This window comes from Centruroides vittatus, unplaced genomic scaffold (assembly GCF_030686945.1).
Source record: "Centruroides vittatus isolate TY-2023 unplaced genomic scaffold, ASM3068694v2 contig_918, whole genome shotgun sequence".
Lineage (NCBI taxonomy): Eukaryota > Metazoa > Arthropoda > Arachnida > Scorpiones > Buthidae > Centruroides > Centruroides vittatus.
Genome location: NW_027122605.1, coordinates 1,581,296 through 1,595,469, shown reverse-complemented (window position 1 = coordinate 1,595,469; position 14,174 = coordinate 1,581,296). Strand labels below are relative to the sequence as shown.

The following is a 14,174-nucleotide window of genomic DNA, read 5'->3' as shown; positions in this document are numbered from 1 at the left end:
CACAGGAAACTAATTAACAATCACTAACTAAATTATCTGATTGGTTCTAATTAATGTCACAAAGAACTTGGATTGACACGAGTAACTAAATTAGAGCCAAAAATAACTTATTTAATTAACTAATTGCGAATTTTATTGCGATTGTACGTGGCCTACATGTTGTGGTATAAGCATTAGTTCTTTACCAAATATTTCTTCGTAAAAGCGAAAAAATTAATCCACAAGGGAAAAAAGCCAAAACGAAACAGATATAAATTCTCATTATATATTAAAGCGTAAAACAAATATATACAAATTGGAGGAAGCGTATATAGAAATTCCCAGTATAAAATGTTATAATTACTGTATAAAATATTTAAAATTAGTTGTATTTTGATAGGTTTCTAACCACAATATCTAAAAATATTCTTATGTATACTTTGTTAACAATATCCATTTATCTTTAAGATAAAATACGTAACGTTGAATATTTTTATTTATCTTGTATTTCGAAATGCCATTTAATTTTTATATTGTAAATAATTTAAGAAATTATATAATATTGTATTTAAAATTTTTATATATAACTTATTATTATTATTATTTTTTAAAATCTGCTTCATTTCACATAAACAAGCATTTATAGATCTACTTTCAAACATTTACTTGAAAATATTAAGCTTCTTTTTTCGCTTATCGTGATTGTAAGTTGAGAATTCCTAAATGTTAAATGTCTCGATTTGATTTATAACGACGATTCTTCTAATGAAAATCATCCTTCGAATTTACCAAAATCGAAGACCTTATATTGTACAGTCCGCTTGTTCTAATCACGGATATTATCGCCAAAGTTAGCGTTTTGTAAACCCTAAGTTAAAATAGGCTATGCATATAAAACTTCATTTATAATCAAAATTTTAGTTATAGCTATCATTATCTTCAAGTAAATTGTATTTTGAAGCTGTCTTTTCGCTCTATCAATTTAAAAATATGGTTGTTGATGTACAAACATTATCAACCTCAGCCAGTGTTTTAAGCATTAAACATTAATCACTTTAATTGTTTGCCTTTCATATTTTATATAACTTTGCCTTATCTATATTAATTATTTTAGCTATACGTACAACAATAAACTGAATAATTGTCATGTTAATGAAGATATTCGTGATCGTGAATTATTTTCCGTCCATTTATCTATTTTAATGCATTGCTACGGGATAATCGGTCATAATTGGCTTTAAAAAATATATTTCGATTAATTCTTTGTGCCTCTACGTCCTTAATATTTCAATTTTGTTTTTATATTGTCCACACAAGTCTATTTATAAACAAGGTCTATTATAGTGGTAGGATTTCAAATTAGCAAAGAATCATAGTCAAAAACAAAACAAAACGTATCTTTCTTTTCACCTAAAAATTGACGTATTTCCATTCTCTGTTTAGTTATAGAGCGTTCAAAAATGAATTATTGTTATTTATTTTTATTTATATTAAATATATTCTTATGTCATTTTAACACAATATCAGAAAATTTTATATTTTACAATTATATTATTTGTAATTGTTAGTCTTTCTCGGGAAAAATATTTTTGTTTTTGTTGTTTACATGAAAAATTACATTAGATATATGAGAAAAATATATCAATTTGCGTTATAATTGGAAACAACTTGCCATCATATTACATTTATTTATACCTATTTATTGCATTCTAATATTTATTATTAGAATAGTATTTTAATTTATTACCGTTACCATATCTGTGTCACATAAAGTTAAAATTTTTCATCAGTTTTCTTTATCTTATGAGAAATTGATTTTTGTTTTTCGATCTCTTTCCTTGTGCTTATGCTTTTGAAACAATTAAGATAATTATTTTAAATATTAACCGAATTGATCTTGATAAGTCATTTTTTATGTTTTAATTCTTTTGAGACTAATATAATATAGACTAATATAGAATTTTTTTCAATAAATATGAATTTCACAAGAGAATAGAAGAAAATTTCAAAAGAATCTTTTAAAGATTCTTTCCATCCTCCCCGAGGTACTTTTAAAAAAATGTGATAGCCTGTTCGATAACCTAATACACGAATGGATTTGGGTACACTTAAACAGCTCCTGCAACTGTTTTAAATTAAGTTGAGAAACATCGCAGCACTTAAAAAACTTAATATTTGAAGACTGGCTCATTTTAATTTTCAAATATTTTTAAATTTCTTTAAAACACATCAACATATCCAGTACTCGTTCAAAATTCAAACTAGGTTTAATGACCAGATCAATGTTTACAAAATGATTAGTAAGACTTAGGCCTATCAACTGAATTCCGTTGTTTATTATATTGGGCACTGGGTTTTCAATTTCAACTGCCTCATTGCCATTATAACGTTGTTTTTTACTCCTAATTGATTGGCAATCAGAACATTAAAGAATTATGAAGTATTTTAAATATTTTTATTAACTGAATCGTTGGTATAAATCGTATTATTTCAAGATCGAGGTTGGGAAAACTGCTGTTGACAAGGAATGCCTACATTTTAAACAAAACTCTAAATTTATAAGTCGATAGCTAGTTGTTGTTGTAGTTGTTCCTCCAATGCTAGGTAGCATACCGGGTAGCAATTATCTTTCATCGATTTTGATCATGAGCGAGGGCTTCAGCTTCCTCCTATGTCATATTGAGCATCTTCATATCTTGAAGAAAAGTTCTACAACAAAAGAACTAAATTAAAGGATTCAAAATTATTCTAGAAAGAAATGAGAATATAGAAATTCTGTACATCTTAATACTAATTATCATTACCATTTCCACTTAAAATTTTTCGACAAAATAAAAACAATCAACAGTAATTACTGGTGTCATACAACTAAGGCCCTTATTACGGAATGAATTCACTTCAATTAGTTGAAGGTTTTAATAAAATAACTAGGACTGTATTTTTTAATTTTTTTAATCTGTCCATCTTGTGGTCACAATTATCAAACACTTTAGTATCCTTTTAATCAAGCCCATATTTTGTTCGGCCAAGTTTACAATAAGGTCGGTAGTGAGAGATGCAGACAAATGTATCCTGGTCAGGCTATTAATGAAAAATGTTATTGAAAAATGTTAATGAAATTAATGAAAATTTATACAGATATCACCCATATAACACGTTAGTTAGGTTTTATAGTTTGGTGCCGTGTTATGCAAATCAGTGCTATAAGAAACAAAGAACTAGTACAAAACATAGGATAAGATTCCGTATGTTAGCAAAAGTAAGTTAAACCATTCTTTTTCGTAACTAAGAGAAAAATGTTTATTAAAGCAAACAATAATAACTAACAATCAAAATTAAAGTATTGCACATTAACATTAATGTTTTCTTCACTGTAAAACTTCGTTAAACGCGAACCCTTTTTAGCAGAATATCGTCATCTGAGCATTCCTGTTAACCTTAATCTAAAGTATCGGCAATATCTTAATTTTTCTGTAATTTTTACATAAAATCTAATATTTTCATTTGTACGCGTACATGAAAGAGATCTTTAAAAATTTAATCTTTTTATTTAGTAACTTTTAATTTAATCTATAAAACAAAACACAGCAAGTCTTTCAGTTCATTTAGAGCACGATCACGAACTACACTGAACAAGAAGAAAAACTGTACAGTCAGTTCTCATTAAAGAAAACCGAGTGAAAGACACGAAACAACACAGAAAATTTCCATACTCTAAAATCCATTGGTAAATATGAGACAACACGCGTGTTAGCACGAATAATAAAATATCGAATGATGGTGTTTACACTTAAAAATTGTGACGTTTTATAGGGGGATGTTCATTTTTCGAACCGTGTTAGAGTGAAGCTATGTTGTAAGTACGAGATTTCTCCAATTCTCTAACCGTGTTGTACGAGGGATATATTATTTTTGTATAGTTTAAAATTTATTCTAAATGTAATGATATTTAAAGTAATTCCTCAATAAAGTTTCGAAAATTTATAAATATTTAAATACAAATTCTAAATTCTAAATCAACCGTTTTACTTTTCGATTAAAAATTGATCAAAATTCGTTATACTGTTGGAATTGTTATAAATTAATAAAACAGTATTTAATTTATTAAAAACTGACGGATTTTTGAATAAGTGCAAACAAAACAAAAATACTTAGAGTTGAATTTCAATAATTATTGTATACAATTCTCCAAAATTAAAATAATAATACATTATCTTAATGTTGATTACAAACAAGTTGAAATCATTTTAATGGAAAGTTAATTAATTACAGAAACTTATACTTTCAAAAATATATTCAAAACAATTGCATATAACTTGAAAAATTCAGTTTTCGATTTTAGGTAGTTTAATTGTTGGTTTTTTCTCAAACCAAGAAATAATATCGGGTCCATTGGTACAGTAACCTGAACTGTCGCATGTCATACCATTAGGGCAACAATGAACTTTATCAGAGCAGCATACAGCTTTAGGAAAGGGACAGCACCCATATGTGTTAGAATCTATCAAACAACAAGTATTTCCAGAATTGCAATAATTGCCATCGGGGCATTGTACAAAATCTACCGAGTTTCGCTTCAACGACTTGTGTTTTGAGAAAAGAACTGAACTTTTACTGTTTTGAACATGTTTCTGGATTTTTGGAATTTTCACTGGCTCCGTGTTAGATGTGCAAACTCCTGAGGGATCACAAATATATCCTAGTGGACAACAATGTTCCTTATCGCTACAACAGACAGCATCTTGAAGAGGGCAACAACCTATTTGGCCTGTAGTCATCGGACAACAAGTCTCCCAATTAGGACATTGTGGACATGAATTCGCGTCGCTAACTAAAGAGAAAGTTTCTTGGAGAGGCTCTAATTTTATTGTAAAATTACGTCTGTTTTGCAGACCTGGACATTGCACACAAATTTCGAATTCAACCACACAAACATATCCGCCTGGACAGCAATGCTCAAGATCTGCACAACATACCGCATCATCCAGGGGACAGCATCCGAAACCCTCTAGGGATGGGCAACAAGTACCTAAATAAATTATTATATTAATTTTACTTAAAAAATCCAACCGATTAAGAACTTAAAATTAAATAATTTTTATCATTCAATTCGACTCTTAAATCTTACCTACGTCGCAATATTGAATAAGATCTGGACAAATATCTTGACCTTTGATAAGTACCGAAGATAATAATAATGTTGAAAAAATCAAAATCTTCATTTTCTGAAATGAGACAATTTAGTCTTGTATTTTATAACATTTCTAGTAAATTAATAATATTGTTCTAACAGTTCATAAGTAACTTAGTGTAAATTTTATGCTATAACTGATTTACTTTTTTAGTACAAACAGTATTAAGATGTATTAAATGCTCATTCTGAAGCAAGGGTCGCCAAACGTTTTTGATCGTCGACCCCTACAAGTTTTCGAAACCTCACATCGACCCCCACCAAAATACTTACAAGCAAAAAAAAGCACTTACTGTTTTAATACATTTATTTTAATTTTGCATTTTTTTTCATTTATTGTATATATGTTAATAATAATTTTTGTAACTAACAATCAGTGAAACGGATAAACTTGATCCTTAGGTCCCCTTTATCCTTAGCTTAAGCTTGATAATCGACCCCCCCAATAATGTTATATCGACCACTTTGGCGACTCCTGTTCTAAAGCATTTGAAAGCAATATGCCGAACGATGAAATTAATATTTTATAAAAGTTTAACAACATCAGAAAAGTATTTTAGTTCAAATTTACACTTCATATGTTTAATATATTGAAATGCTGCATTAAAACGATAATGTCATGTTCTAGCAAAAAAGATGCAATTTCTTAGAGCATATTTGATAAAGTAACATAATCAAACATAAAATATCCGATAAAAGTTATTAATAATGACATTTTTATATGTCATTATTTATTAAAACAAATTTTAAATAAAATTCATTATTAAATAAATGAATTATATGTTAAATTAATTATTATCTAATTTATAAATATAATATAAATGTATTAAATCTATCATTTTATATCATAACATAAATATGAGTTTAAACAAATAATGTGATTTATATAGTCAGCCTACCTTGTATAGGACTATGTGATATCTTACTAATAAAAATGCGGATATTAGGCTTTGAGTTCACAATGTCGTATTTATATAGTCGAGTTGTCAGTTTCCTTTAGATAATTTTACTGAATAATCAATAGTTACTGTTAGATAATATATTGAAACTATTCTTTATCTAACAAAAGATTTCCTGCCATTTAATTTTGGTAATAAAATTAGTGATAAAGAAACGAATGTTTGTTAATATCAGAGTATTTATTTTTTATCAGGTTGATCACATTTTTACACACGTTACTGTATTTACGTGAATATTTAGTATGGCTTATTGAATTACATTTGTTATGCATCTACTGTTACATTTTTAATTTGTCTAATTTAATATATTCACGTGAAATATTTGTGTTAGTGTTTGTTTTTCAGTTCTTTTGTAAGCAACTTATAGAATGGAACTTTCATGTTTGAGGAGGTTACTTTTTGTAAGAAATTTTGTTATTGAATATTTAATCTCTGTCTCTTTTATCAGAATGTATTTCATAGTAGATTGATTTCCGACGAAAGCGCGAGCAGCATAGCTGCTGATTCTCCTTCCTACAATGATCAAGCAATTAATTTTGTCTTCGAGTGACATCGTTTCCTTTCGTTTCTACATTTTGCCACCAGTGGCGTAGTGAGGGGGGTGCAAGGGGGTGTATCATGCCCCGAGCGCCACTCGCAGAGGGCGCTCAAATGGTCTCCGAGACAAACTATATGTGTTTCTGGAGAAGGGAGGGGGCGCCAATAAAGTGTCGTGCCCCGGGCACCAGTTATGTTCGCTACGCCACTGTTTACCACTAGAGTATTTTTGGTTTAGATGGTATTGCTGATATCTAAAAATAAAATTAGCTAAGATTCTCCCACAAAAATATGGATGCAATCCATATTTTACCCACATATCTTATCACACTGCATACGAAACAATGTTTATTATTTGCTTAAATGTAGATGCTGAAATAACACGAGAAACTATGTGTTATATCCGCATTCAAAACCAAGAATCTAGAGCAGTGATGAGGTTCCCATTTGATACAACGAAGTTAACTTTATTTTAACCGACTTACAACCCATTTACAAAGAAACTGTTAGCGTCATCTTATATCTCCTTGAAATGAAACAAATTTGGCCTGAAACATATTTTATAGATTATGTATTTTGCGATATAATTCCCAAAAACATTATAAATGAACCATTCCGTATAGCTTATTCTTGTCTTTTTAATGGCCACATTTCGTTTGAATGTTCTTATTAGCACGTCGCTGGGCTAATATTCTGCTCATGACTAATCTAGAGCTGGAGTTAGAATTTAATGAATAAGTGCTCACATAGTAAAAGCAATAGAGAGGTTGCGGCTCAAGTCGAAACTTCAAATTTATACGGCAAGCAGAAGTATACGTCGGACGTCTGAACTCCAAGTAAAATACATTGCGGTACACGTTTACGTTGAGCAATGTATCGCGAGATTTGTTGTAAAATGGCGGGTGCACTTAAGAACGACGATGTCCAGCAAAGGTAAAAAACACAAGTTAAACTATTTAAAAATATTTATAGGATGCTTAATAAAACTAAATAAAAAGAACAAAGGCGAAAAAAAGGACAAAGACAAAGTTTACTTTGTAAAGTCGTATTATATTTTTTATATTATTAAATGTAATAACGCCGGCCATGTTTTTTGTAATTATTTTTGACTTTAATTAGCGTTGTGATTCCTACCATACTTTTATTGACAGAAGTGGTTGCAATAAATCAGTATAGAGATGACAATCCGAAAGAAGCTTGGGAAATTATTTCTAGAAATTTACAAACGAATTATGCTGTTGAAGGTAGAAGATGCCGTGAAAGAATAAACCTACTTCTATAGTATTAGGTTAAGCTGTTATGAACACAAGTGTAAAAATTCTATAGGCAATTCAGGTCACTTGCAAAAAATTTAATAATTAAATAATTTCTGAATTAAAATCGTCTGTATTTTACAATGTTATTTATAAATACTTAAATAGTCATTTTTTAAATAAAATAAGTTATAATTTTAACCCAAAACACAGAAAAATGCAGACGTTTAAGCTGAACTTCTACACACCTAGCTCGACGTTTCAAACGTCATTAGCGAAGTTGCGGCCGAAGTTCTCAACGCGAAAACGTGAACGTCGGACATTCAGCGCCACCATCCTGAAAGCCTAGAGGTTTGACAATGGCGTTTACAACTTCGAGCATGATTCAACTGACGTTCCAAACGCCATTGTCAAACTTCTAGGCTTATAGGAAGGCGGCACTGAACGTCCGACTTACACATTTTAGAGATGAAAACTTCGGCTGCAACCTCTCTAATCATTGATAATTAGTTAACCTCTAATTCTAACTGTTAATCCTCGGTTGTAAATATGGCATTTTATCTCGTCTAGATCGATCCTACGAGGGACAACGCAAATTGTAATAAAAGTTTAAAATAAAAATAATAAGTCAGTTTTTTTCTTTATCCATTTTTTATTTTTGTTAATTGTTTCGCGAAAATAAAAGAGATGGTTTCAATATCAAACCATGAATATGCGAAATGCGCGAAATAAAACTTTTGCAATTAAAAAACAAATAATTGATGAGCTTATTGAATTAATATGTGGTTTTTTTTTTAAAAGAATTGAATAATATTACAACGAGAAAATAAGCGAATTTCTTTCCTCTAATATCCATTCGAACCCCAAGTTACTGAATAATGGGTATCTTAATTTTATTAATTAATGGAAATACGAAATATTTTTCAAAAAGTAGTAAATTGTAGAATTTTTTTCGTATATTTTACGGAATGTTAAAAGACAAACGTAACTTGTGACGAAGATTGAGTTCCTTATGCAGTTCTGTATTATTACTTTCCCCGCTGTTATATACAGGGTGTCCCTTAGCAGCCGGATGTCCGAGTGGTCAAGGTTAGCAGCCCGCCGCCCTGGGAGACCCGGGATCGAATCCGGACGAGTCGAAAAATCCCAAGGAATTTTTCGGGGGGTGGTGCATCGGGATATGTCGGACCCCATCCCTCACCACCCGGCCGCCCCATTGTGGGCCTGGCCGAACTCATAATGGACTTGCTATAAGAGGCCCTCTTAGTGCCCACAGGGCGGAAAGAGTTACAAAAAAAAAAAAAAAAAAAAATACAGGGTGTCCCATAAGTTTGTAAATAGTTTAAAAAATTCATAAAAGTTGAAAGAATTGATATATTTGAATGCGGTTTGCGTAAAAGTTATTCTCACAAAGGGAAATTTTTTGGTAAAAAAAAGAAAAATAGTTCAAATTTTTGTCGATAGAGAGCGCTGAACGCAAGAAAAATCACTGGAATTTGTTTCATTTGCGAAGCCACATCAGAGGTACGGACCTCTGATAAACGTGGTGCACCACTGCATGAGCGATTACACAAGCCCCTTTCTTCGAAACGTCGTACTAGGGAAATCAATCCGGCAAGAGTGATTGGACCTGAACCTGTCTTCATTCTCTTCTCTGTCCTAAACCTTCGTAAAGTTTCAGCTGGCGATTCGTGGCTGAGAGAAAACAACTTCACCAATAGTGCTTTATCCACCAACGTCAACATCGTAATGAAAATCCTATGTCAGCGCCAGTAACAGGAAAATTCAGAAATGAGCAATGTTCCCTCTAAGCTGCGCGGCCGCGCACTGCTCAAATTGTTGCCGCGCACGAGAATTTATGTGCCGCGCAGGCGAACGATCACCATACTTTCTCTCTGAATATATATATATAACAGAGAGAAAGTATGGCGATCGTTCAAAAAATGGCCCTTCAAGATTTTGGCATTTTTTGCATTTCTCGACGTTTTAATGTCGAGAAATGCATAAAAATCATTTTTCTCGCCTGTATTTATGCATTTTTGTGCGTAGGCGGTACGATTCTGTTCATCCAATTTTAAACATGACTCATGTCTTCCGTCAAAAATTTCCGAAATTGTGCATTGAGGTTTGTATATTGGGGATACATATTATTACATTTTGGTGGTTAGAGAACGGGAGCTAGGAAGAGAAAGTAGTATCGTGTCATATCTCGAGTAGTATCTGAGTCATATCTCGAGTAGTCTCGACTTAATAATAATGACGATTTAATCCGTTATTAGCATCTACAGTTTTTTTTTTTTTTTTTATAAAACTCATCCCTTACCCTCAAAATTAATGCAATTTTATAATAATTAAAAATATAAAAAGTTTTTAAAATAAAATATATCATAACATATGGCACAATATCTAGTTTTAAATGTTTCTGGGAAAGTTAAGCGACTCATTGGTGCATTTTTGATCTCCTGAAGAAATTGTAAGAGTATTATATGACAAAGAACGCTAGAATTAGCACACAATGCTTTATTTTAAAACATCTGTAAAATCTCAACTCATTTATCTTCTTATCAAACTGTTGCCTGCAACAAATTCTACCTAGAAAAGTTTCAACGAACAACTGATTGCCCATTTGGCAATAAATAAATTTTATTAACGTTTCTAACAAGTGCACTCATTAATTACCGGAGTTAGAAATTTCCAGTTTTCATAACGCACACATATTACACATGTACCATGTAGCAAGGTCAATTTGGCCATTTTTAGTATGTTAAATTTAACTAGTGAATTGTGTAATCCTTTGGCCAACGATATTTATTTTTAATACGAAGATTCTTTTTGAAAATCGGATATGACAGAGGTTCGAAAGAAATGAAGCTAATGATTTAAATATATTTTTAATTCTTGAAACAATGTACATTTTTATAGACATTGAAAACTATGTATGTATGATATATGAATCAATAGTTCATCTTTTATTACTTCAGTTAGATATCGATTTTGCTTCATTTAAAATGTACCGTACAATAATCTGATCTAACAAATGATACGAGACAGCAGGGAAGTTTATCAAAGCCAAATACCTCATGTGCAAAAACAATCTTAGGATTGAAATTTATAGAAAAAAAAATATTTCCGGAATGATAATTGCTGTAGGGGCATTGAACAACATTCATTATCTTTTTAATCCTTATAGATTTGAAAAACTTATATCAGAATTGATTTATTAGTATAAGTAAAATAATTCACTATTCTATCACTTAACTGGAAATACATAGTCCTGAAACGTCGCAAGTAAATCCTGAAGGACAACAGTGTAGTTTATCGCTGCAGCATACGGCATTAGGTAAAGGACAACATCCTTCTTGGCCGCCAGCCATCAGACAGCAAGTTTCATCCTCAGGACATGCTCCCCCTCCTGGACATTCATTTGACTGTTTGAAAGTAATCACATTCTGTTTAATTTTCTTCGGTCCGAACCACGGGATTTTTACTAATTTTCCAGCACCCATACATAGTCCTGAAACGTCGCAAGTAAATCCTGAAGGACAACAGTGTAGTTTATCGCTGCAGCATACGGCGTTAGGTAAAGGACAACATCCTTCTTGGCCGCCAGCCATCAGACAGCAAGTTTCATCCTCAGGACATGCTCCCCCTCCTGGACATTCATTTGACTGTTTGAAAGTAATCACATTCTGTTTAATTTTCTTCGGTCTGAACCACGGGATTTTTACTAATTTTCCAGCACCCATACATAGTCCTTCTGAGACGTCACAAGTAAATCCTGAAGGACAACAGTGTATTTCATCGCTGCAGCATACGGCGTTAGGGAAAGGACAACATCCTTCTTGGCCGCCAGCCATCGGACAGCAAGTTTCATCCTCAGGACATGCTCCCCCTCCTGGACATTCATTTGACTGTTTGAAAGTAATCACATTCTGTTTAATTTTCTTTGGTCCGAACCACGGGATTTTTACTAAATTTCCAGCACCCACACACAGTCCTTCTGAGACGTCGCAAGTAAATCCTGAAGGACAACAGTGTATTTTATCGCTGCAGCATACGGCGTTAGGGAAAGGACAACATCCTTCTTGGCCGCCAGCCATCGGACAGCAAGTTTCATCCAGAGGACATTGTCCTCCTCCTGGACATTCATTTGACTGTTTGAAAGTAATCACACTCTGTTTAATTTTCTTTGGTCCGAACCACGGGATTTTTACTAAATTTCCAGCACCCACACACAGTCCTTCTGAGACGTCGCAAGTAAATCCTGAAGGACAACAGTGTATTTTATCGCTGCAGCATACGGCGTTAGGGAAAGGACAACATCCTTCTTGGCCGCCAGCCATCGGACAGCAAGTTTCATCCAGAGGACATTGTCCTCCTCCTGGACATTCATTTGACTGTTTGAAAGTAATCACACTCTGTTTAATTTTCTTTGGTCCGAACCACGGGATTTTTACTAAATTTCCAGCACCCACACACAGTCCTTCTGAGACGTCGCAAGTAAATCCTGAAGGACAACAGTGTATTTTATCGCTGCAGCATACGGCGTTAGGGAAAGGACAACATCCTTCTTGGCCGCCAGCCATCGGACAGCAAGTTTCATCCAGAGGACACTGTCCCCCTCCTGGACATTCATTTGATTCGTTATCAATTCTTTTTTGGAGAATATTTAATTTTGTTTTTCGTATTACTTCTGGAAATTTCTTACATTGTCCAAATTGCGCAATTATTAGCGTCAAAGATAATGATAATATTGAAAGAAAAATAATCTTCATTTTCTGAAAAAATATAAATATATATGTTTTATTCTGTTTTAGTAGTTACTTATTATAGTACTCAATAAAGGATAAGGTTTACATTATTAAAGTATATTATGATGTTAAAATTGTATTATAATACATCATATTAAATTACCGCTATGTGATAATAAAAATATTTATAAAAGTATAATATAAAGATTTACTATGTAATAAAGCAGTGATATATCAATGCGATGTGGCAATGACACTTGACGGTTGCCGCGAAATACGATGATGAGTAACACTATAAAATTTTTACATGTATTATGAAAAGATATCGCAAAAGTAATTAAATTTATATATTTTACACCCTTGCAATTATTTTGTTAAAATATTGCATGCAATTTAAACTAGCTGTACAAGTATAATACGTGTTAAAGTATATAAAGAAATAAGAGTGTTTCAATAAAAAATTACCAAGAAGGTGCAACTGTTAGGATAAGCTTGAAAACACTGTGCTGAACAATAATAGTTATGTTGTTTTTTATATGATAATGTACAATTGGTTTTGTTATATTAAATACAGTATTATTGCATAAATTTAGCTGCATAATTGCAATAGTTATAATACTAAAAATTGCATAAATCGCATTTCAATTAGGTTTTTAATTATAATTGCTGCACAGGTTTTTATTCAGTCGGCAAAATGCCATGAGATAGAAAAGAATTTCAGAGATAGCTTTCGAGAGTTTTTTGTAAGGAGTACGGAACGAAGGCGATCAAATGCGTTCGAAAAGTACACTTCGACTACATAGAATCAATTTTGTAATAGAATGTTTTGTAAGTTTTGTTGATTGAACCTTGCACCAATAAAATAGAAAATAACAGAATAAATATGTTATTCGTTTTATTACGCATTATATTGTTATTGGAATATTTATAAGTATTATTATAGTTATTTATTACAATCTAATTAATATTTAATATTTTGTAGAGATTGATGCATAATTTTATATTGTATTCGTTTATGCCGGAGTAAAAATATAGTAGGAAAAGAAAAAAAAATTGCTTAAACTAACGCGGTATATTTACAAATAAAGTTTAATATAGGCTACTTACCGTATGTATAATATTAATGAAAACAATTCAGCACTTTAACGATCAGTTTAGAATTTTACATTTGATGCTACATTTATATACGTTTAGATAATGTTCTTTTGTAAGATAACAACTAGCAAATAGTAACCAGTTATCAGTTTTGTAGATAAGAATGTACTTTATTTGTAAAAGAATAAAAGGAATGTACTTTATTTATAAAATGACTTATTCTAAAATTGATAAATAAGAATTTTTGTTGAATTATAGTACTAAAGGCGCATAATGTCTATCTGTTCAAAGCACACCAAGAACAAAATATGATTATACGGATTAAGGTTAAATTTTCAATGTTTCTTGATGATTCATGCATTAATTGGTTTAAAGAATGAAATTATTATTTATTATTTTATTTGAATTA

The 14,174-nt window shown here is 31.4% G+C and overlaps 1 protein-coding gene across 1 annotated transcript in view; it reads right to left on the bottom strand.

The window, feature by feature from the left end:
• Positions 1 to 13,901, bottom strand: part of LOC136984411 (uncharacterized protein K04H4.2-like) — a 47,044-nt gene extending 33,143 nt beyond the window's left edge. The window contains exons 1-6 of the mRNA XM_067281379.1: positions 13,778 to 13,901; positions 11,179 to 12,697; positions 7,163 to 7,214; positions 6,070 to 6,164; positions 5,112 to 5,204; positions 4,308 to 5,008 (exon numbers count right to left, since the gene is read on the bottom strand). Of these exons, the coding sequence (XP_067137480.1) occupies positions 4,308 to 5,008; positions 5,112 to 5,204; positions 6,070 to 6,164; positions 7,163 to 7,214; positions 11,179 to 12,694 (2,457 nt within the window). The 5' untranslated portion in view covers positions 12,695 to 12,697; positions 13,778 to 13,901. The remainder of the gene's footprint in view (positions 1 to 4,307; positions 5,009 to 5,111; positions 5,205 to 6,069; positions 6,165 to 7,162; positions 7,215 to 11,178; positions 12,698 to 13,777) is intronic.
• Between the last annotated feature and the right edge of the window lie 273 nt (positions 13,902 to 14,174).